We start from the raw sequence: 22144 nt of genomic DNA, 5'->3' as shown, positions 1-22144 counted from the left end.
ACTACAATCCAAGTAATTTAAACTCTCATACAATCTCAAGAATATTTTTAAATCATTATTAATTCAGCAATATCCAAGCAAATCATATGATATTGACGTTGTCAATACTTCTTTTTCCTTGATTTTTGTTTTGGGTATATACTCAATTGGGCAGAAAAAAAATTAGTTAAGATAGGTAACAAAATATATATTGATATGTAACAACTAGATAAAACTAGCCCACCTACCAACCAAAGCAAACAATAACAGTTGGTTAGGTAAATATATATAGTTCATAACTCTCTCCAAAATTTAGTGAAGTTTTTGAGCCAGAGTGTTCTAAAAAAATTAGTTAAGTTAGGTAGCATAGGGTTTAGGGTTTCAACTAGATAATACTAGCCTACTTACCAACAAAAGCAAATAATAATAGTTAGTCAGGTAAATATAGTTCGTAACTCCCTCCAAAAATTAGCAAAGTTTTTGAGCCAAAGTGTTCTAAATTAAGTATAGGAGATCAATATAAATTGTGGTTAATATATGATTCACTTCAAAATATTCCCTATAAACTCAACTTTGACAAAAAAATATGGCCTTCAACAAGAATTTTGTATATGTATGCTTAACAAGTTTGCTTATTTTCTCTTTAAAATACACTTTCACGGATGCAAGGTTTGGTCCATCTCTTGCCCCGGAAGCTGATTCACCAACCACAGCTCCACCCTTGGAAGCAGATTCCCCCACAACAACTCCAACTCCTATAGGTAGCGGTTCGCAATGAGTTTTTGACGTGACAAAGTACGGAGCTGTGGCTGATGCAAAGACCGATAGCAAATCTGTGAGTTATTATATAGTATATTACGATCGAATAAAAAAACAATCGCAATGTCGTTTGGAGTAGGACTATTTAGCACTTCAAGCCAAAAACAAGAGTAGGACTATCTACTTGGGATACTTGTGCTTCCGGCCTATTACAAAACATGAATTCACATAAACATTACCAAAGCAATGTGTGTTAAATCTCATCATTGAAATAATGGTTCAAATTAATATAGCCAGCGAGAGTGTTCGACAACAAGATGTATAGTACAATACTTCAATCACAAAAATAAAACACAAGCTTTTTAATATCCTTTTTCAAGCATTTCAAGCAGCCTGAACTGATTTATGCAAACACGCTGGGGATTCAACTTTCATTGTTCCTAGAGGGGAATTCTTAGTAGCCCCAGTATTGTTTTGTGGGCCTTGCAACAAGTCTCCAAATGTTGAAATCAGGGGAACATTGAAGGCTCATACTGATTTGAGTGCCTTTAAGGACGCAACCTGGCTTGAATTCAAGGACTTGTCTTCTCTTAATATCACTAGAGCTGGTACTGGAATGTTGGATGGTCAAGGAGAAGCATCTTATGGATGAGATGGTTGTCATAGTTCAAACTGTAAAAATTGCCTTATTGTAAGTATTGTTTCTATCTCTAATCGGTGCACCAACACCATATCCATAATATCTTACAACTCATTGGTCATTTCCATCAAATTATGAGAAAAATTAAACTTGGTAAAATGACAAACTATTGCTATTATCGGCCAAATTGGTATATAACAGGAAAGTAAATGCAAAAACAATGAAAGACACTATATATAGCAAAGAAGTGGCACTCCCCCAACTTTTACTTATATTGTTTTGCAACTATCATTTATATATACTAAATTTGAGATTAACCTAAAAAGGTTCACTTATATTATCAACTACATGTCATTTGAGGTCTCTGAAAATCGTCAAAGTTTCAGGAGGTACGATTAACAATATTGCATTGGTAAATAGTAAGGGGTTCCATATGAACATCTTCATGAGCAATGACATCCATGTGCAAGATGTGAACATCACAGCCCCAAACAAAAGCCCAAATACTGATGGGATTCGCATAAGTTAGTCTACAAAGATCAACATAACTTCTTCAACAATTGGTGTTGGCGATGATTGCATCTCCATCGGACCAAGCAGCAACAATATTTTTATCTCCAAAATAATTTGTGGACCAGGGCATGGTATCAGGTAACGTTAACATTCATTTTATTTAGAATTAATTCTTGGTATTCAATTTGATTGTGAAGCTTTTGAATAAAAAATATTTATAGTTAATTAATTGGTTCCTACCACAATTACAGTGTGGGAAGTTTGGGCAAGTACCCAAACGAGCAGGACGTTGACGGGGTTTATGTAAATAATTGTACATTAATAGGCACTGATAATGGCATTAGGGTTAAGACTTGGCCAGGGTCACCCCCCAGCAAGGCTAGTAACCTCACGTTTGAAGACATCATCATGACCAATGTCAAAAACCCTATTATCATTGATCAAGAGTATTGCCTACGCGGGGAGGGATCTAAAACTAAGGTAGTTCATTTTTTTTTTTATTTGCATACATACCATCTAATTGGCTATTTATGACAAAACAACTGAAATTATTGTCATACATAGTTACTATAATCTTCCTATTGCAGCCCTCACAAGTAAAGATAAGTGATGTACTTTTCAAGAACATCAGAGGCACCGCAACTACTAAGTCCGAAGTAACTTTGGTATGCAGTTCAAGTATGGCGTATGAAAACGTAGTACTTGCCAACATTGATCTCAAATATATTTTTCCAGATGGTCCTGCAACTTCAACTTGTGCCAACGTGAAAGGAATCTCTAAAACTGGCATGGAAAATCCACAACCTTGCTCATAAGGCCTCTCTAGCTTGTTTTCAAAGTTGCACATATTTGCAATCAATATCTAGAGTGTAATCTTTTTTCCGGCACAGAAATGGTTTAGTACCATTGTCTTAAAAGAACACCTTTGGTACAACTCGGGAAGAAAAAAGTTGTTCAATCGAAGGTTTGGTAATACGAATAGGTAGAAATGGTGGTCATGACTAATGAGAATAACCACATGTATTCATATTCAAAAAAAATATAATGAAACTTAATTTTTACTTGAATTTCCATAATTGTTTTCCTTCAACACTGCCACCTGGCCAAAACAAGCTCGTGATCAATGTAAAACAGATGGACAAAACCTCAGTCCAAATTGGACGTCTCAGTGCAGGAAATTAATCTATAGCGGCTATTAGCTGATCATATGCTTTATTTAAACACCATCCAACTCCATCGACAAGGATCCTTAGATAAAAGCGTGTCGGACTTGTCTCCGCATGAACCTTAGCTCAAGATGCGGGATAAGTTGTTTTAACTCTAAAGTATACTGCTTAAATTAATAATGAACAACTTTCATCGAAAAAGAAAAAAATGAACAACAAACATTCATAGTGGATCAAACATTTAAAAGACGCATCATGAGGCTTCATTATTCTTCATTCCATGGCTTAATGCGTTGAAATGGCAACAAATAGATACAAATACAAGTAACTACCTTCTGAAGAACAGACTGGGGCATAAAAACCTACATTGAAACCCTTCATATGTGTTATTTCTTATGTTCATTCAACATCATGGCTCTCATATGGATATTCACCAATTCCCCCCTCTTGCAATAACTACCAAAGGCTTTTGCGAGTAAAACTTTAATATAGAAATTGAGAGAATTGGTGCGTATAGAAGTTGAGAGAACGCGCTTGGGTTGAAACTATGTGAAATGCGTTACAGATGTGATTGATGGTATCTAATTTGAGTTAGTTAGTGTCTCCTATTATCTAGGTATTATATCTAAGTTAATAATATTAGTGGGTTAGTTATTATGAGACTAGTAGTAGTGGTCGGGTAATTGTAGGTAGGGAATGGATGTAAGGTAGTGGGCAGTTCCTTGTAGTGGTTGTAAGTTACATGGTTACATGAACTTGTATTTAAGGCTTGTATGTTAATAAAGAAGGTAAGCTGATTATTGTAATTGTTTGCACAACAGTGTGAATTGGAGGTGGTTCCCTCAATAGAACCAATTGGAGTTTACGGGGTTCTTAAATTAATCCCATCCTATCTATCATTTTTCATTTTTTGCATTTTAATTTCTAATACAATCTAGTTTGATTGTATCAAAATTATTTTAAGAAATTCATAATATATGTCAGATTGCTTGTAATAGGAAACAAAAATACAGATTGCTGCGTAGGGAACAATATAAGGCAAAGATAAACAGCAGCAAAATGAGGCACCAAAGTATCATATAGAAGTATAGAACCCCAATGATATTGTGAACAATCTTGAAGTGATTGTATTGAAAACACATAATATTAAGGCTTATTGAGGAGCCTTTGACCTCCTAATCCACACACAAGTGCAAACTACAATAATATTCTTCTCATCCCTCATTAAATCCATGGTTACAACTATTTATAAGACTTGCATACTAATTTGCAACTGCACACTAACACATAATGACCACAACCCACTTACAACAAGTATTACTACCCATGCTCCCACACATTTAGCATATAACAACTCCACCCCTCTTGAAAACAACCTTGTCCTAAAGGTTGAAAGAACTAATCTTCTTCCTAGATCCCATAAGCAGCGTAAAGCTCAAACGGGTGCGCCAGATTTGCCATGGTTTTCTCCAGATTTTCCTCCCTTTGTTTCATGCCTAGCTCTTGATACCACTTGATACAATCTTGAAGCGATTGTATTGAAAACACATAATATTAAGGCTTATTAAGGAGCCTTAGGCCTCCTAATCCACACACAAGTGCAAACTACAATAATATTCTTCTCATCCCTCATTCAGTCCATGGTTACAACTATTTATAAGACTTGCATACTAATTTGCAACTACCACTAAACTACCCACTAACACATAATGACCACAACCCACTTACAACAAGTATTATTACCCACTACCCCATGCTCCCACACATTTAGCACATAACATATTGTCATATATATGGGGTAGGTTCCATTTACAACATTTTAAGAGCATTCCCAATGCAAGCAACAAGTTTTCACCTCCACATAGGACTATTTCCCTCTTTGCTACATTTATGGTGAAAAAGCTACGAGGGGTTGCCCAATGTAGAGGTGACTTTAAAACTTTGGACAGAATGTTTCATTCTGTCTGAATGGTTTTCCATTGAAATGGAATGAAACATCCCGTCTGGTATTTTATAACTAGATGGAATGAAATATCTCGTCCCATCAGTCTAATTTAACAGACTCAAAGTACCCCAATGATTCCCCACCTGTCTTACCACATAAAGAGTGTAGTAGATAGTTTGGAAAACGCAAAATTACAAAAAAAAAATGGGGCAAAAAGGATTGTCGTCAACGACTCGAAATATGAATGAGGAGGATGAAATTAAGCTTGACTTTAACTTTCCAACACATTGTGAAGTTGACCAACACCCACCATTAGCATCAACATCCGTCCAACAAGTAGCAAATAGAATGGAAGCGTCTCAAGTAAGTTTTTGAATTTTTTTATTTTAATTATTATTATTTTTGTTAGTTTATATCAGTAATTAGTTTGAATTTGTTGCATTGCGTTAAAAAAATTTGAGTTGAAATTATATCGTGTTGAATAGTTTGTTGTATTGCATGTAAAATAAATTTAGGCAATACACCTATGGATAGTGCGTTACACACTTTCAAATGCCGTGTCATGGTGGCATTATTTGAGATCAAAGACTGACCCTAACTTTGTCACGGTTACTAACATTGTAGCCACCACACCATTTGGGAGCTTGTTAGATTCAAATTTGGGGCAAAATGATCAAGCATTGTTGTTTGGGATAGTTTAGCGGTGGTGGCAATCTACCCACACGTTCCATTTCCCATGGGGTGAGATTGAGATTACCCCTCTTGATTTTGCCATGCTCACAAGTATCCCTATTGGTTATATATGGAGATGTCGTTCCTTTTGATGAAAATTTGGAGGCTTTTACTACTGCAATGAGTTTCTTTGAAGGTTTTGATATTGTAGAAGATGATGAAGAAGACGAGTTTTTTAGATTATCAGCTGAGCACTTTAAGGGAGGAGGTATAAATATGAGTTGGTTTATTTCAAGATACTTAAATAGGCTAAGGAGAAGCCGAGGGACTATCACATTGGCGTTGAGTCAATCGAATAATATGTACATGCCTTCCTCCTTTACTTTGTTGTTGCGGTACTATTTGGAAACTATGATAGTTTCTTACGTATAGGGTGGATGGCCACTGTATTAGACGTAGAGAGGATGTGGGATTCTAACTGGGGCCAATCGATCTTGCCGTACCTTTACCGTTGGCTAGACCTCACAGTTGAGACTAAAGCCGTTAAAGGCAATTTGTGCGGCTTTAATTGTTTGAATCGGATTATACCGATAAGTCTCATTTATTAAGTTATTGTTTTATCTCATTTATTTATCTAGTTATTGATGTTGGCATGTTTATATTTATGTTGATATTGTATTTAATTTATTGATTTAGTATTGGTGGTAAGAATATTTTCACGTAATGCATCCTGTGTTGAAGTCGTTGTAACCAAAAGAGACTCGATCATGACCTAATTCCACGTCTTCAAGTATGGGGGCTTCATCGTAGGCAGAGGGGGTATAATGATCTATCTCATAATATTCATAACACTCGTCAACAGATTGAGTTTTTATGAGCTACACGAATTGATTGGCAATCCTGGGCCTCTTCCTTCATCTTTCAGACCCCTTATGAGGAAATTCCAGATGTTCCAAAGAACATTGAGAACCATAGATTGTCATATATGTGTCATAAAGCAAGGTCTCTTTCTCAGCGACAAGTGATACTTGTAAGGTCAATAACTGCATAGTACCTTGGGGACCGATGTTGGCGTCAAGTATATGGCGAGATTGTTATACCTTACCCACCACCCATAGATATCACAACCTCTGATATTCCTCCTGCAATTCTTGCACACTACAGAGCAAACCCAAATGATTAGCCTTACGCAGCAGCTTACATTTTTACGGGAGACTATGATTTGTATTGGAAGAGGGTTGGTCGAGGATCCTTGCTAGGTGTGTTAGTCCGGGGCCCCAACTTTGATGAGGTTACTTCCAAAGCATTGAGGCATGACATTCATTTCCCAAAAGGAGTGGAGTTGCCATAGTCACAGCCCAGGGTGTTTCATGATATTGAGATGCCGCAAAGAACTCCACAAATAATTGGTGAATCTAACCTTTGGCACTAGAGCATGATTACTTCTCAGGGGCAAGAAATGAGCATACCTATTCCACCAGCAAAGGCTGCATTAGTCACAGATTTGTCAGAACAGTTTGAGTTGTTAGCCATGGTTAGTATGATTTAAATTTATTCATGATTTATTATTTTTATTCACTTTAATATGTAACATGCATTTGTTTTAATTAGGAGGAAGTAAGGTCAAAGCTTCTTAACTACAACTCTCTGACTTATGCCATTCGTGAGTCGTTCATGGAGTCCTCTCGTCAAAGTTTTGAGTACTTACAGCTTAAGCAAGATCGAACGTTGCTGCTTCAGAGACGTGTACAAGAGTTGGAGGAAGCTGCTTCGTTAGGAAGGGCCACACCTCAGGCTGAACCAGAAAGGCAACAACGACTTAGGGGGGAGAGCTCTTCGAGCCAGGCTTGTGGTAGGGGGAGGAGGTCTCAATAGTTATTTGTAGTTAAATTATTATTGTTTGTAATAATTGTGCGCCGATACTTGTAATATGCCGTTTGGGATTGTTGTTTGTATTTTTATTATTATTATTATTATCGTAGATATTTAGAAAAATATTGGCAGGTTTTGTATATGAATATGTCAATAAAACAAAGGAGGTTATGTTAAAAAAAAATCATAAATTATAATTTATTTTTATTATGGTTATGTTCTCAAGTGTGCTTTATCAAAAAAATATGTTCTAAACTCTGTTCCTTTTTTATCCTTATTCTAAATAAAAAAAATGTCCAGTTCTCCTCATTCCTTCTTGCTTCCACAAGCAAAAGAAAATATGTATGGTTTAGACGGAGATGGGATGTTTCATTCCATCTAGTATACCGAGATGGAATGAAACATCCCGTCTGGTATACAGAGACGGAATGAAACATCCTGTCTGGAAAACAGGTCACTTCCACTGTGGCTTTTATACTTTGAAATTATTGATGGTGCCTTTTGTACATTTAAATTATTGATGGTACTATTGAGGGTATAGTACATTTGGATAGAATGTGTTGTCAATTGGAGAGTGGACCAAAATCTAGCTATTACATATTTCGTTTCTCTTCTTCCAGATCAAACAATAACCATCTTCTTCCCCCCAACCAAGTGATAATCACTATTGAAAAAATATGTCTAGATAAGATAAAATTGTATTCAACCAAAGTTTATGGGCAGCTAGTAGTAATTCATCTTCTGGTGTTGACAATGCTCAAGATGACTACATGGAAAGAGTAAGAGATGAGCATAATGAAATGGCTAGGCGAAGGAGGAGGAGGAGGAGGCAATTATTATTCACTGCTGGAGCATTAATAGGTCAAACAGTCATTGAAGATGTGGATATAAACAAGCGAGGTGGATCTGTGTTGGGCAGAGCATATACGTTTAGAGATAGTGGTGATGTACGTAAACAAGTTATACTAAGGGATTATTTCACAACACCTTGTAGGTGGTCTCCTCATAAGTTTAGGCAAAAGTACAAGATGCAAAAAGAGTTTTTCTCATATATGTTGAAATCTGTTGCAGCATTTGACAACTATTTCCAAGACAGGGTGGATAGAGTGGCTCGGTAAGCAATCTCTGGGTTGTAGAAGGGATTAGCTGTAGTTGAACAATTAGCAACTGGTTATTCATCTGATTTAACGGATCAGTATTTTCAACTTGGAGATTCTACAGCAGCTGAATCTCAGAAGCGTTTATGCAAAGCAATAATCACCGCATTTGAGGAAGATTACTTGAGAAGGCGAACTGAGGCAGACACGACTAGGATATTAGCTGAAAATAATGAAAAAGGTTTTACAGAAATATTTGGATCAATCGACTGTATGCACTAGGTGTGAAAGAATTGCCCAACTGGATGGGTTGGGCAACATGTAGGGTATAAGAAGGAACCAACTCTTGTGCTTGAAGCAGTTGCAGACAAATAATGTTGGATATGGCATTGCTTCTTCGGTTTACCAGGTTTGCATAATGATATTAACGTGCTTCATTGTTCTCAAGTTTTTGAATCATTAAAGAAAGGTGAGTCTCCTGCTGTTAATTTTAATGTGAATGGTAATACCTACGATATGGGATATTATCTTGTTGATGGTATTTACCCTAAATGGGGCACATTTGTTCAATCCATTCGTTATCTAACAAATGCTCATGAAAAGGTCTTTAGTCAGTGTTAAGAAGCTGCAAGAAAAGATATTGAAAGGACGTTTGGAGTTTTGCAGGCAAAATGGTTGTCAAAGCGTTGTCATAGGCAAGATGACATATTATTAAGGCTTCTATGTATTGTCATAGCGTTGTTGTTCTTGGGGTCATAATGAAGGCATGCATTAGAATGCATCATATGATTGTTGAGAATGAACGTGAAATTAGAGTATGGAATTGGAAAAGTATGAGGACTGAAAGCATACCTGATCGAGCTCTACTAGGAAGACGATGACTTTCATTTTGTCTATCAGATGATTCAAGCAAGAAATAAAATTAGAAATGAAGTTACACATACTAATCTTCAAAGGGACTTAGTTGAGCATGTGTGGAATTGGACTGGTATAGAAAACATTCACAATGCACCAGCACCAACACCAATTTATGATCCAAGTTGGTCAGATGCAGAGGGAGAAGGAGGGGGAAATGGAAATTAAAGTGAATGAACGTGAACTAAGAGAATTAATTTTATGTTTTAATATGAGTTGTGTTTTATATATGTAATTCCAAAGGTGAACTATGAAGTTCCAAAATGTGATGTATTTCCTATGTTTTAATATGTATGACTTGTATTTTTCCAAAAGTGAACTATGAAGTTCCAAAATGTGATGTATTTTCTATGTATTTGACTATATTACAATGTATTTTAATTTTATTGGTAATTGTATTTCTATGAAATGAAATATCTTGTTTAATTAAACATAGTGCATAGTTCATTAATTATACATACATTGAAAAGAAAATGCATAGTGCATTAATTAAAAATACATTGAAATTAAAATACATAGTGTATTAATTAAAAATACATTTAAATTAAAATACATAGTGCATTAATTAAAAGAAGATACTAGATATTACATAAATTTAGTTAGAGCTAGAACTACCTTTAGCCCTTGCCCATTCAGCACGTATTTCAACTTGTTGTTGCTCGACCTTAAAAGCGGTATCGGGATGAAGGACACTCGTATCGGTAGCTAAAATCTTAGCTTCATATTGCAACTTTTGAAGCCTATTTTTTTCTTCCCTCGCCGCCACAACTCTTTAACTATTTGCAAACTCCCTTTCCCTAAGTTCTATGAAATTTTGTATATCACTTGTGTCCTTTGCAAATTTATCATCTAAACGTCTAAAAAAACCCACCAATACACCAACTGATTTTTCTAGGTTCCTCTTGGACTTGGCCTTCTTTGATCCAAGAGGACGCTCAATTTCTTTAGAACCCGTCGTTTCAACTCCATCAACACTTGGTGAATTAGGAGTTGAATCTTCACCATCACTTTTGCGACTTTTTCCCTTTGTGGGGCGGCTTGACCTTCTCAAAAATGTTACTCCACTTTGGATTATCTCTGAGTATAATATAGCAATGATCAAGTGCAAAAGACTGTTTTTCTTGTAGTTGGTACGTTATCCTTGCCTCGGACAACTAAAAAAAACAATAATTAAACTAAGATAATCATCATAAACGAAATTTATAAATTGACAAAATTATAATTATCCGGCTTTGTATTGTAGTACCACTTGCATTTCAAGCCTCCACCCCCATTCATAATTGCAACAAACTTGTTCATCATTTTCAAAATATACTTCCATCTACCAGAAATTGAATCGGGAGACCTATCCGACCCATGCCCACGTGTTTCATTGAACTTGTTTGTTACACGATTCCAAAATCCTTTTGCATTTTGGAAAGCACCAATAACAAAGTCTTCACTAATTTTTATCCAAGCAATACATAGGGCTTGATCTTCGAGCATGCTAAAGTGAACCGATGTCTCCTTTGCTTTTGCTTGAGTTGCTTGAGATGTCATTTGAAAGATTCAACTGATTTTGAAGAAGAAGAATATGATTGTTGGAAGTGTGAGTTGAAATGAAACAAAATGAAACAAATGTTATATATATTTACCAAAGTTTAAATTTTGACCATTTTTTACCGTTCTGACTTTCTGACCGTTGTTGGATATAAACTAGCCGTTAGGACTCCGGACGGGATATTTTATTCTGTCTCGAGAAAAAGAAATATATCGAGACAGGATGTTTGATTCCATCTGGTGAGTTTTGTAATTTGGACGGAATGAAATATCTCATCCAAAGTTCATAACTCAGCAGCTATCTCCGTAGCAAGTGTTATCCTCATTGTCAGTGAGTTACAAGCTACCCTCATTGTCACCCTTACATTGGGCAAGGGTTTTTGGCTCCATAAGGGTGACAAGTCCCTATTTCCCCTCATAGTGACTTGCATTGGAAATGTTCTAAGGGCTGAATTTTTGTAGATAAGATGTTCCCACCATGGATATGACCTCCACAAAAAATCGGATCCTTTGAACATTTTTAACATATTACAAAACAGGGTTACAAAATTGATACGGAACCATATGTATATATACTTTCCTATACAATCTAACACGATATGAATTTCTTAAAACTATATAAAGATTGCATATTTAATATATACAATATGTTGGATTCAGGACCACTTGTTTGCTGACTATTATAGTCTACAAGTATGCAAACCTTACTACGCATCGGTTTTTTTTAAGTCTTGAAACCCGTCCCTTGAGATCGATAGTTAGCATGGTTTCTTTGGATTATAATTTGTAAATGGTAATTGTAATTATATAGGAGAGACTCATCTATTTATTTATTTTTAACAAAATGGGAGATAATTATGTTATTTAAGTAATATTAGGGAGGTTCTTTTAAATTATCAATAATAAAATAGGGCTTATTTTAATTTCAATGTGGGAAGTGGGGGGTAATTATTTAATTTAAGTGACATTAGAGAAGCGTTTCTAAATTATTAATAAAAAAAAGACCTTGTTCAAATTATATTAATAAAAGTGGGGCTTATTCTAAATTTAGTGAGGAAGGTGTTTTTAAATTAAGTAAATAAAGAGATTTTAAATTGCCTACTCGATATTGGGAATGATATTCCGGAAGACCCAGCTATCATATCTCTACAGATAGCCAGGTTTTTAGAACCCACTCTCCACTATCGAGTAAGGAAATTGAAATCTCCCTACTTGCTTAATTTATAAACACCTCCCTCACAAAAACTAGAAACCCCCCCCCCCCTTTATTAATAATTTAGAAGAACCCCCCTAATGTCACTTAAATTATTTAATTTTTTTCCATTTCCCTCCTTGAATTTAGAACAAGCCTTCTTTTATTTAGAATTTAGAAAAAAAACTTCCTAATGTCACTTCCTTCGGTGCCTAGCACGGTTTGCATACTTGTCTATATATGATAGCCGGGTCTTCCGGAATACCCTTCCCAACCAATATGGAGTAGGCAATTTAAAATCTCTTTATTTATTTAATTTAGAAACACCTTCCTCACTAAATATATAATAAGTCTTACTTTTATTAATATAATTTGAACAAGGTCCATTTTTTATTAATAATTTAGAAACACCTATCTAATGCCACTTAAATTAAATTATTACCCCCATTTCCCACATTGAAATTAAAACAAGTCCTATTTTATTATTGATAATTTAAAAGAACCTTCCAAATGTCACTTAAATAACATAATTATCTCCCATTTTGTTTTAAAAAAATAAATAGATGAGTCTCTCCTATATAATACAATTACTATTTACAATTAGAATCCAAATAAACCATGCTAACTATCAATCCCGAGGTCGAGGGACGGGTTTCAAGACTTAAAAAAACCGATGTAGTACGGTTTGCATACTTGTAGTGTAGATATAACAAATAACCCTCGTCATATAGGCTCATAAGCTCATTAGGTCTCCAGTCGATTTAGAACACCAATTAGCTGACAATGCGCGCTTGCTGGCTAAGCTAAGGCTGTGTTTGTTTAGTGGCAAATGGGGGTGGCAAATAAAATTTTCCCACTAGATGCACCATTTGCCAGTGTTTGGCTGCATTTAAGGGTAGTGGCAAACACTATTTACTATTTGCCGGCAAATGAAATTTTCCCACTAGAAGTGGGAAAATAGAATCCAGCTCCCCCCCTAAACTCTTTTGCCACCCCTTATTTTCCCACTAGGGCAACAATAATTTGCCACCATCTCCTCTCTCTCTTTCACAGCCGCAACTCGATCTTTCAAGCCCTAGCTCTCAAGAGGTAATATCTCGCTCTCATCTCCTCTCTCTCTCGCTCTCCTCTCATCTCTCTCTCTTCATCTGCTCTCCTCTCTCACTTGTCTCTTTATCTCTCTATCTCCCCTTCATTAATTTTTCCCACTATAAATTTTTGCAAACAAACACTGACAAATTGAAATTTTCTCACTACAAATTAGCCGGGCAAAACTCTAGTGGGAAAATGCTGGCAAATCTAATATTTTCCCACTAGAGGTTTGCCACTAAACAAACACACCCTAAGATCTATGCAAGAACAGAGTAACATCAAGCATTTCCATGCGTTCGGAAAGTGGTATTAAAAAAGTGTGTGCTGAGTCTATTTACTTCATTGATAAAACGTATTTAATCGACGTGTCTGGTACGTTGCAACATCTTGCAGTCGGAGTTTGAACATAGATTGTTTATTGATGAAGTCGGTACTTTTAGCCTGGGCTTGGTATTCAAAACAATATAGGTTGAAAAAGTAGTTGCTTACAGAGAGCTGTATTGAAAAAAGTATTCTATCTCGGACGGTTATGACACAAAAAACAATCACTATGCAGTAATACAACAATTAACTAGTAGTTGTGCATTCATGCCGAAGCTTGTTGCAGACGGTAAAAACTTCATATGCGTTGGATCAGAATTCATACATTGATGTGAATCAACGATCCCAACCAGAGGGCCGCCTCCTTTCCCTAGGTCTATCTCTGGAACTGAAAATAACAGAAATAAAGCTGTTTCAGTATTATAAAAGGCTGCATGAAAAAGTGATTTAGACCACTCAAAAGTAATGCGGAGTCAAATTGAGAAACCAAACCTTTCTCCATTCTTCTGACCTCCGTTCTCCCTTGAATTTTGAGTAGTGACGCTTGTATGAGGAAGATTGTTCGAAGTAGTTATTTGAGCACGATTTATATCTCCTCCAATTGAACCACCAGAAACAAAGCCAGTCAACACTGGTCTAGTAACAGCAACTGTGCCCTGATTTTGAAAATCAGGTGTTGCAGCTACAAAACTGCTCTTAAACCGTGCCATCATTCCAGTCTTCAATGCACTAACAGCAGCAGAACGACTTTGAACAGGCGCAGATGGTGCACCTGTCGATTCTGGGCTATAACCAATACCAAGACCAAAATCAACACCACGGACACCTCGGCCACTGTTACCGCCTCCCTTCCCCTTCCCTCTAGTTTTCTTTCCACCTGCAATGACAGCAGTCTTCTCTTTTGAAAATAATGCTCTTTAATTTTCTAGATAAGGTTCAAGTCTTTCATACAAAAGAATTATATACACCCTGACTATAATCTCAATCAGTCACTTCTACTGGTTGTGTTCTTCTCATAGATTGGCACCAATAAAAAAAAAATGATAGAAACTAAAATATTCTACCAGGGCTATCAACTATGTCAAGGCGGTTCTTTTAAAGACCTTTAGTATTTTTTATGCTAAGTGGACATACTGTCGTGTAATTTTAATGCTAAATGAACATGGTTCTTTTAGGGATGATGTCTTCAGTCTTGACTCTAAACTTCAACCCCGCCAAGTTCAGCCAGAACGAAAGTTCTAACTCAGTTAGAATCGGTTTACCAAATAAAGAACACAACTGTCCCTTTTCATCGTCAAATTCAAACCATATAGGATAGTAAACTTTGGACTCGACTAGAATTTTTGTAAAAGTGAAGAGATACACTAGAAAACCACGAAGGTGGTGAAGACCGATGTTAGGTCGAGGCTTTAGGAAGGGAGAGAAGAAGAAGAAGTGAAGAATAAGAATTAAAAGAAAGGGGTGTGGGATTTTGGTGATTGGTTGAGAGAAAGATTGGGGGATTTTGAGGAGGAAGAAAATCAAGAAGAAAGTGTTACACTCACTTTTTTTTTTACGACAGACAGGTATTAAATTTTCGGGCCCCTAATCCCAAAAGACCTCCTAACGTTGGTCAATAAATATTAATTCTCTATGTGCCGCACACAATCTTGAGTAAAGTTGACAAACTCGGTACATTATGAGAAAACTTTTAAACTTTTTTTATGTTTTGATCTATTAAATTATATTGACATACCTAAGAAATTACAGCAACACACAGAATCAGCCACTGGCTTATACTAGAACCAGGACTAGATACCAAGACCCCTATACACCAAATATCCTACTAATTAATCCCATACATAAGCAACAAACAGCAAAACACAAAAAGATAAAGGCAAAAATTAAAATATATACACACACACATATATATAGAATCACAACAAGTCACACAAATCCCGAGCCACCAACCACCACCGAAGCACCAAACCCCATTCGGGTCTTTTCCTTTCCTTACACCGCCTTGTCACACATTACATAAATGAACGTCTCACACAACATTATCCCTACAAAACATCAAGTCATAGGCCCTAATGTTTTTCATCTAAGTTACATTGACGTGTACGTGTATCTGTATCTGTGCAGTGTCTGGCATGGGGTAAATATAAAAAAATTAGGCATATTACATACAATGTGTTTCTGTGTGTCCGACACAGTATATTTTTGAAATATAGTGCCTACATGTAAAATCATTGTTCATGGAAGGACAAACAAAAACCCAGTTCCACAATAATTTTTTTAAGTTGCCCACAATCCTTTCGAATGGTTCAGCCTTGTCTTCAAAAAATCTATTATTCCTCTCTAGCCAAATGCCTCAACAAATAGCAGGACTCAGACTTTCCAAATCAGCTGGCCAACAGGGCAGACCAGCAGAGGTTAGAACATTTCCAGAACATTACCTAACGGACCCTCCATGACCAACTGACAACAGAAGTTAGAAATGAACCATCTCCAGATGCCATTAGAGAATGGACCATCAATGAAAACGTGCTGAATTGAGCACATGACACACCTAACCTTAGTAACATGGAAACTTCATATTCTCAAAGAAAACCATGTCCTACCGTATCCGTGTTGGACACACAAACACATTATGCATACAATTTCAAACTAGGGTTTCTTTTAAACCCTGCAAGAGTAAAAAATCAATCTATTAACATTCTAAACCTCCAGCCCATTAGCAAGTATCATCCCCCTCCAACTCCTCATCAACAACTTCTTCTAAACATTCTAAATCTACCATATCTTCTTCCTCCTCATCATAATATCATTGAAACTACTGATATCAATAGATACGACTCCAAAAAGAACGGGCAAAGGAAACTAGCTCTTTGCCGCAATGATGACCCCCTCCAAGGATAATAATCGACCCAAAGTTCCTCTCCAACCAGAGTCCCCACATGATCAAAGTAATGCAATTTTGACTTTTAAAACCTAAATCTCCATCCTCTGTCTCCCTCTTCCACTTGTTACTTTTGCCTTTTCCCTCTCCTTTATTTATTTATTTATTTTTACAGCACCCTGCCATTGTTATCCTAACCCAACATCAACTGCCAATGCGAAAGTTGAGATCCCAAGCACATAAAAAAGCTATACCCAATATGGTACCTCAATAACCCTTAGTATTTTATCAAATAATCCATTTTTACGTAGCATTTCTTCACAAATTTATTAAAGAAAATAAAAGTGAACCTAGTAAGTACTGGACCCAAATCTCCTTCAATGTGTATACGAGCCCTCTCCTCTCTTCCATTTATTCAATTACGTTTTTTCGCCTCATTTCATTCTTCGTCATCCCACATGGCTGAATATAGAGCACCATGCCCGTCATTATCAACCACCAGCGCGTAGTTTGAGAATATCCCTACCACAAAAAACACATACCTACTCAACCCTTATGACTTTCTCACATAGTCCATGTTTACTTTGCATTTTTATATTTTTTGTTCTAGAACATAAACATAGGCCAAGAAAGATAGAGTTGAATCACATTCGCCCTAGCCTTTCTATAATCTTTTTAAAAGAATAATGCAACCATAATTGATTCTCAGTAGTATGATGACAATTCGTTAGATAAATGTCTACAGTTCGCAGCTGTAAAAATAATTGTGTAGATAGAAGAGCATACCAGATTTTCTTGCATCACGTTTGGACCTGAATCTCCCATCCTAAAATTTTCAAGAAATGTCAGTCAGACAAAACGGGAGCATAAAATTGAAAAAAACGCAAACAGAAACAGTACAAAAAATGCACTGACACTAGATTCAAGCAAAAGTTTTGTGCAGAACATTATCTCTTTGATGAATGCACGCATCCTTTTTAACACAGATATTTACAGATATTTTACAACTCCAAATGGCAACTCTAGTGAATACGACCCACCAGACTGACTGACGGGTAGCATCCATTCAGCCAATCACGTATGCATCATCTGTGACAAATAATCCTATTGATAATTGTTTTATCATCAATTCAACACACTTCATAGGAGAAACAGATAGCAAGTTCAAATGTATGTACCAAACCAAATCAGCAGATAAAAAAATAAAAAACAGAAGATAAGACTAACCTTCATAGCGAGATCCATCAGTTCTGCAGGTACATTCTGACCAGCAGCAATCAAACTGGTAACCAATTCACCAGCAAAGCGTGCCTGCTTCTGTGTGATAAGGGTGTATGCTGTCCCATCTTTATCTCCAGCACGACCTGTTCTACCAATACGATGAACATGCATATCCATATCTCGGGCGATATCAAAGTTCACAACCGACTTAAGTGACTTGATATCAAGCCCCCGAGCAGCAACATCAGTTGCAACAAGTACATGGTATGTCCCAGATTTAAATTTCTGCAAAGTTTCCATTCTAGAAGCTTGGTCTTTATCACCATGGAGAGCAGCAACTTTAAACCCATTCTGAACCAGCTGGGATTCAATCTCATCCACAATAGCCTTTTTTGAAGCAAACACTAAAACATCTCCGTCATCAATCAACCCAGGAAGCTTCCCTAGGAGCCAAGGCATTTTCTCAGCATCAGAAGGAAGTACATGAACAATTTGAGTAATATCCTCATTGGCCATTCCCACCTCACCCACTGTAACTCTTACAGGATCAGTGAGAATTTCCCTTGCTAACTTTTCTATTTTGCGTGGCATGGTTGCAGAAAAAAGCAACGTCTGACGGTCTGGCCTTATCTGACCAACAATGGACCTTATCTGTGGTTCAAAACCCAGGTCAAACATTCGATCAGCCTCATCAAGAACTAGGTATGTGGCTCTTGACATTGTCAACGCCTTCATCTTGAGCATATCTATCAATCTCCCAGGAGTAGCAATAACTATTTCACAGCCTGCCTTCAGTTCTTTGAATTGATCGAGCTTAGACATTCCACCATAAACTGCAGAGACTCGTATCCCATGTGGTTTTGCAAATTTCTTTGTTTCCAAATGTATTTGATGAGCTAACTCTCTAGTAGGTGCACATATCACTCCTATTGGACCCTCTTCTTTCCCGATTTCAGGCTGGTCCATAATATGAACAATCATGGGAAGAACAAATGCGGCAGTCTTTCCAGAACCAGTCTTTGCAATTCCAATAATATCCATCCCGGAGAGCACAATTGGTAGTGCCTGGCACTGTATTGGTGTTGGCTTTTCATAACCTTGTTTCTTGATAGCACTCATTAGCTGGGGAGAAAAACTACAATCCTCAAAAGTCTTGATTGGCCTTGATACATCAAAACCTGAAACACGTATGGCCAGACTTCTTTGGTATTCAGCAACATCCTGCTCACTCATTCCTGAAGAAGGGAAAAAAAACACAGCACAAACACTGACTTAGACAAAGTATGAAGAAATTGAGAAAAATAAAATGGTTTGTAGAATTCAAGGATTAATATATCACATGCCATAAACTCATTACGCATAGTAAGTGCATCAGCTAATATCATTGCAGTCTAAAGGTGCTTCGTATGCTGACATAATTTTCTAGGAAGTAGACCTGAAAAAAGACTTTTTCAAAATTCGCACTTATCCATAACAAAGTGTATCATTGGACTTGATGCGTGAGAAAATAGTTTTAAACGCGTCTGTCAACCTGGCTAACTTACAAGTTTAAGTAACAACCAGCTCATACAAATCATCAAAGTTGACAATTGCTAAGCTGCCAGCTACCCAGTCAGTAAAGTTGTGGGATTAATTACCAACAACCTGGGTCAACACTGGCAATCCTATATTAATGATATATACAAATTAAAATACTGAACATGAGCCACCCCCATTTATTAGAGAAAGAGAACCGCTTTTAGAGTATTCAAGAAACTATTTAACTCTAGAAAAAAAAAATATGCTGGGCTGGGCAAAATGACAAATAAAATAATATGGTCAATCAAAAAGAATGTTGTAGAACAAGCTTTCGAAAATCAACATTAGAAAGTAGAAAATGAGGACAGAAAAAGGTATCCACTAGGAGAGTTTTATTTCTCAAAGTTGATTTGCAAAACATTGGAACATAGACCCCAACCAACCAAGAGTTCGGCCAAATTTTAGATGCGCAAGGCTGGACAGGAGAGACCTTTTGAATAACAAGCATTGTCTACCCTTAGATCCTGGGAGAGAGATAAGACTCCAAGTCCTTATGGTTCGATTGAATTTTTAAATCGATTTAAGTCTACTATCCAGGGCAAAGCTTATGAGCATGTTTACCAAAATCTTAATTGCTGTCTGGAGCATAGCTTGGATCGTACCTTCCTCACTCAATCACAAACACTTCAATGTCCAAGGAGTTGATAAATAAACAACTTGAAGGCTTTGTCTTCAAGGCATTGCTTATAAGATTATAGCCAAGGCTTTGTCTTCTCCTCTCAAGAGCAATAGGTGTTTCTTTATGCATACAGTTCCAAGATGGTGCTCTTACAGCAAATCAAGCTATCAACGACAGGAGGAGGTCCAAAGATCCAAGGGTGGTTTCGAGGAGAAAATGTTGAAGGTTTACACGACGTCTCAGTTGGACTCTTACACTGTACGTGTGATCTTTGATTTCCTTCGTTGCCATGGTTAAAGACTTAAAAGGTTTACCAGCTAGATTCTCAAGAATTCAAGGGGATTTGCATCAGGGTGACCCACTTTTTCCATTTTTCTTTATTATCATAGTGGAAGTCTTGGGAAGGATCCTTATGCGTGCTAATCACTGTGGTGATATATCGGCCCTCAAAGTCGGAATAAAATGCAAACATCTCCCATCTGATCGTTTCCAAGGGAATGAGGAGAATCAACTTTAGATAGTTTAAGGGCCTCCTTGTTTATTTTGACACGGTTTCAGTGTTGAATATCAACTTGACAAGAGGATCAGTGATGTAGGGACGGCACACCCATTCGCTGTTCTCCAAATTTTTCATTACAGTACCTAGTTTATTTAAATAGAAATTTGCTAGTAATTTCCAGTTCTAACTTTTGAGAATGGTTTCCACTGTTAATTTTAGGAATGCCTTTTAGGTTTTATAAGTTAGGGTGTACCTAGAAGTGTACAGAAGTCCCTATAATCACTTTTTAATAGGGTTTATTTTTATTTTATTTTTTTTGAAATGGTGATGGGGTTGATTAAACTTCTAAGAGTTACATACCTCCCTAAGAGTATGATCGTTAGAGGGAGAATTCTCAGTACAACAACACGAGGTTACATAGGCACACACACAGAATTAAGGACATAACCTAATAAAAATAAAAGGCGTACCTGAAACGGAAGCACTCTCCTCATAAAAATCCTTATTAAACCCATCATAATCAATCTCACTATGATCCAAAGCAGGAATAGGTTCAATCTGTTTTTTCCTCTCAATAACAATAACATTATCATCAGAATCATACTCAACAATACCAGCATCAACCGCTTTGGCCGCTTCATAAACCTCCTCATCCGAACCATACCCAGCTTGCAACACATCAGAAGCTAAAGTCAATCCAATATCTTTCTTCGCCCTTAAATAACTCTCAACTGGATCATCCTCTATATCATCTCTATATTTATCCTCTTTTATCTTTTTAACAACTGGTGGGGCCACTTTCATTTCTTCATGTATTCCTTCCATAAAAGCATCAAGTGGGTCCACTTCTTCTTCTTGGATATTTGTTTGTGGGTCCACTTGTTCTTCTTCTTCATGGTATTCTATGTTGTCTAATTCGTTGTCTTCGTAATTGTCGTGTGGGACGTAGAGACGTTGTGGGTTTTTTGTTTGTTCGAAATTGTATGTTGGTTGTCTGTTTATTCCGAATCCTTCAAACCCGAATTTTCTTTTTGACATATTTAAATTAATTAACAAATAAACAAATTAAGCCCTAGCTTTTTGTTTATGAGACTGGTGATGGAAAGTTGTGAGCGGGAGCAGACGAAGGACACTAGTTAAACCACCGAGAACGGTGCTCAAATTCTCGTTTGGACTTGGTCCATGTGTATTAGGCAATTGGAGGCCTATTTACATGGGCCTGGGATCAGTTAAGTATTTCACAATTAATCTTATTATCGCGAGTACAATCTATGTACTTATGTAGACATGTCTCATCAACGAAGACATCATCATCATCCAGGAAATTAATCTAGGGTGAGCCGATTAATAGTTTAATACTACAAGTTTTCAGAGCAGCCTCAAGTCCTCAATTAGAGCATAGACGCATATTTTTTGTTTTTCTTTTAGTTTAATATTTGTTGGTAATAAACCATTTTATTTTCTTTATTATTATTATTATTTTTTTTTTTTGTACTACTGTTATAAAAACAAACAATTTTTAGTTTATGTTTTCAATTTTTAAAAATCAAACTCATATTATAGTTTAGATAGTGAAATTTTCAAATTTGAATGTATTAGATCATAACTCAGAGCATCTTCAATGCAATTACTTGATTTGGAGTG

General features: G+C 36.5%; 1 protein-coding gene and 1 pseudogene across 1 annotated transcript; one reads left to right on the top strand and one right to left on the bottom strand.

The window, feature by feature from the left end:
- Positions 1–1823: 1823 nt before the first annotated feature.
- Positions 1824–2706, top strand: LOC147516852 (exopolygalacturonase-like; annotated as a pseudogene).
- Positions 2707–13777: 11071 nt separating this feature from the next.
- On the bottom strand, positions 13778–21753 carry LOC147516851 (P-loop containing nucleoside triphosphate hydrolases superfamily protein). The gene is made up of 5 exons (XM_086589328.1): positions 20971–21753; positions 17811–19039; positions 17370–17409; positions 14195–14579; positions 13778–14090 (listed from the first exon to the last, which is right to left on the bottom strand). Exons 1-5 carry the CDS (start codon positions 21536–21538, stop codon positions 14039–14041), a joined length of 2274 nt encoding a protein of 757 aa, XP_086445454.1. The 5' UTR covers positions 21539–21753; the 3' UTR covers positions 13778–14038.
- Between the last annotated feature and the right edge of the window lie 391 nt (positions 21754–22144).

The sequence above is a fragment of the Coptis chinensis genome, chromosome 2, assembly GCF_015680905.1.
Source record: "Coptis chinensis isolate HL-2020 chromosome 2, ASM1568090v1, whole genome shotgun sequence".
Taxonomy (NCBI): domain Eukaryota; kingdom Viridiplantae; phylum Streptophyta; class Magnoliopsida; order Ranunculales; family Ranunculaceae; genus Coptis; species Coptis chinensis.
Note: the sequence above shows the minus strand (reverse complement) of the source record. Positions and strands in the feature narration are given on the sequence as shown.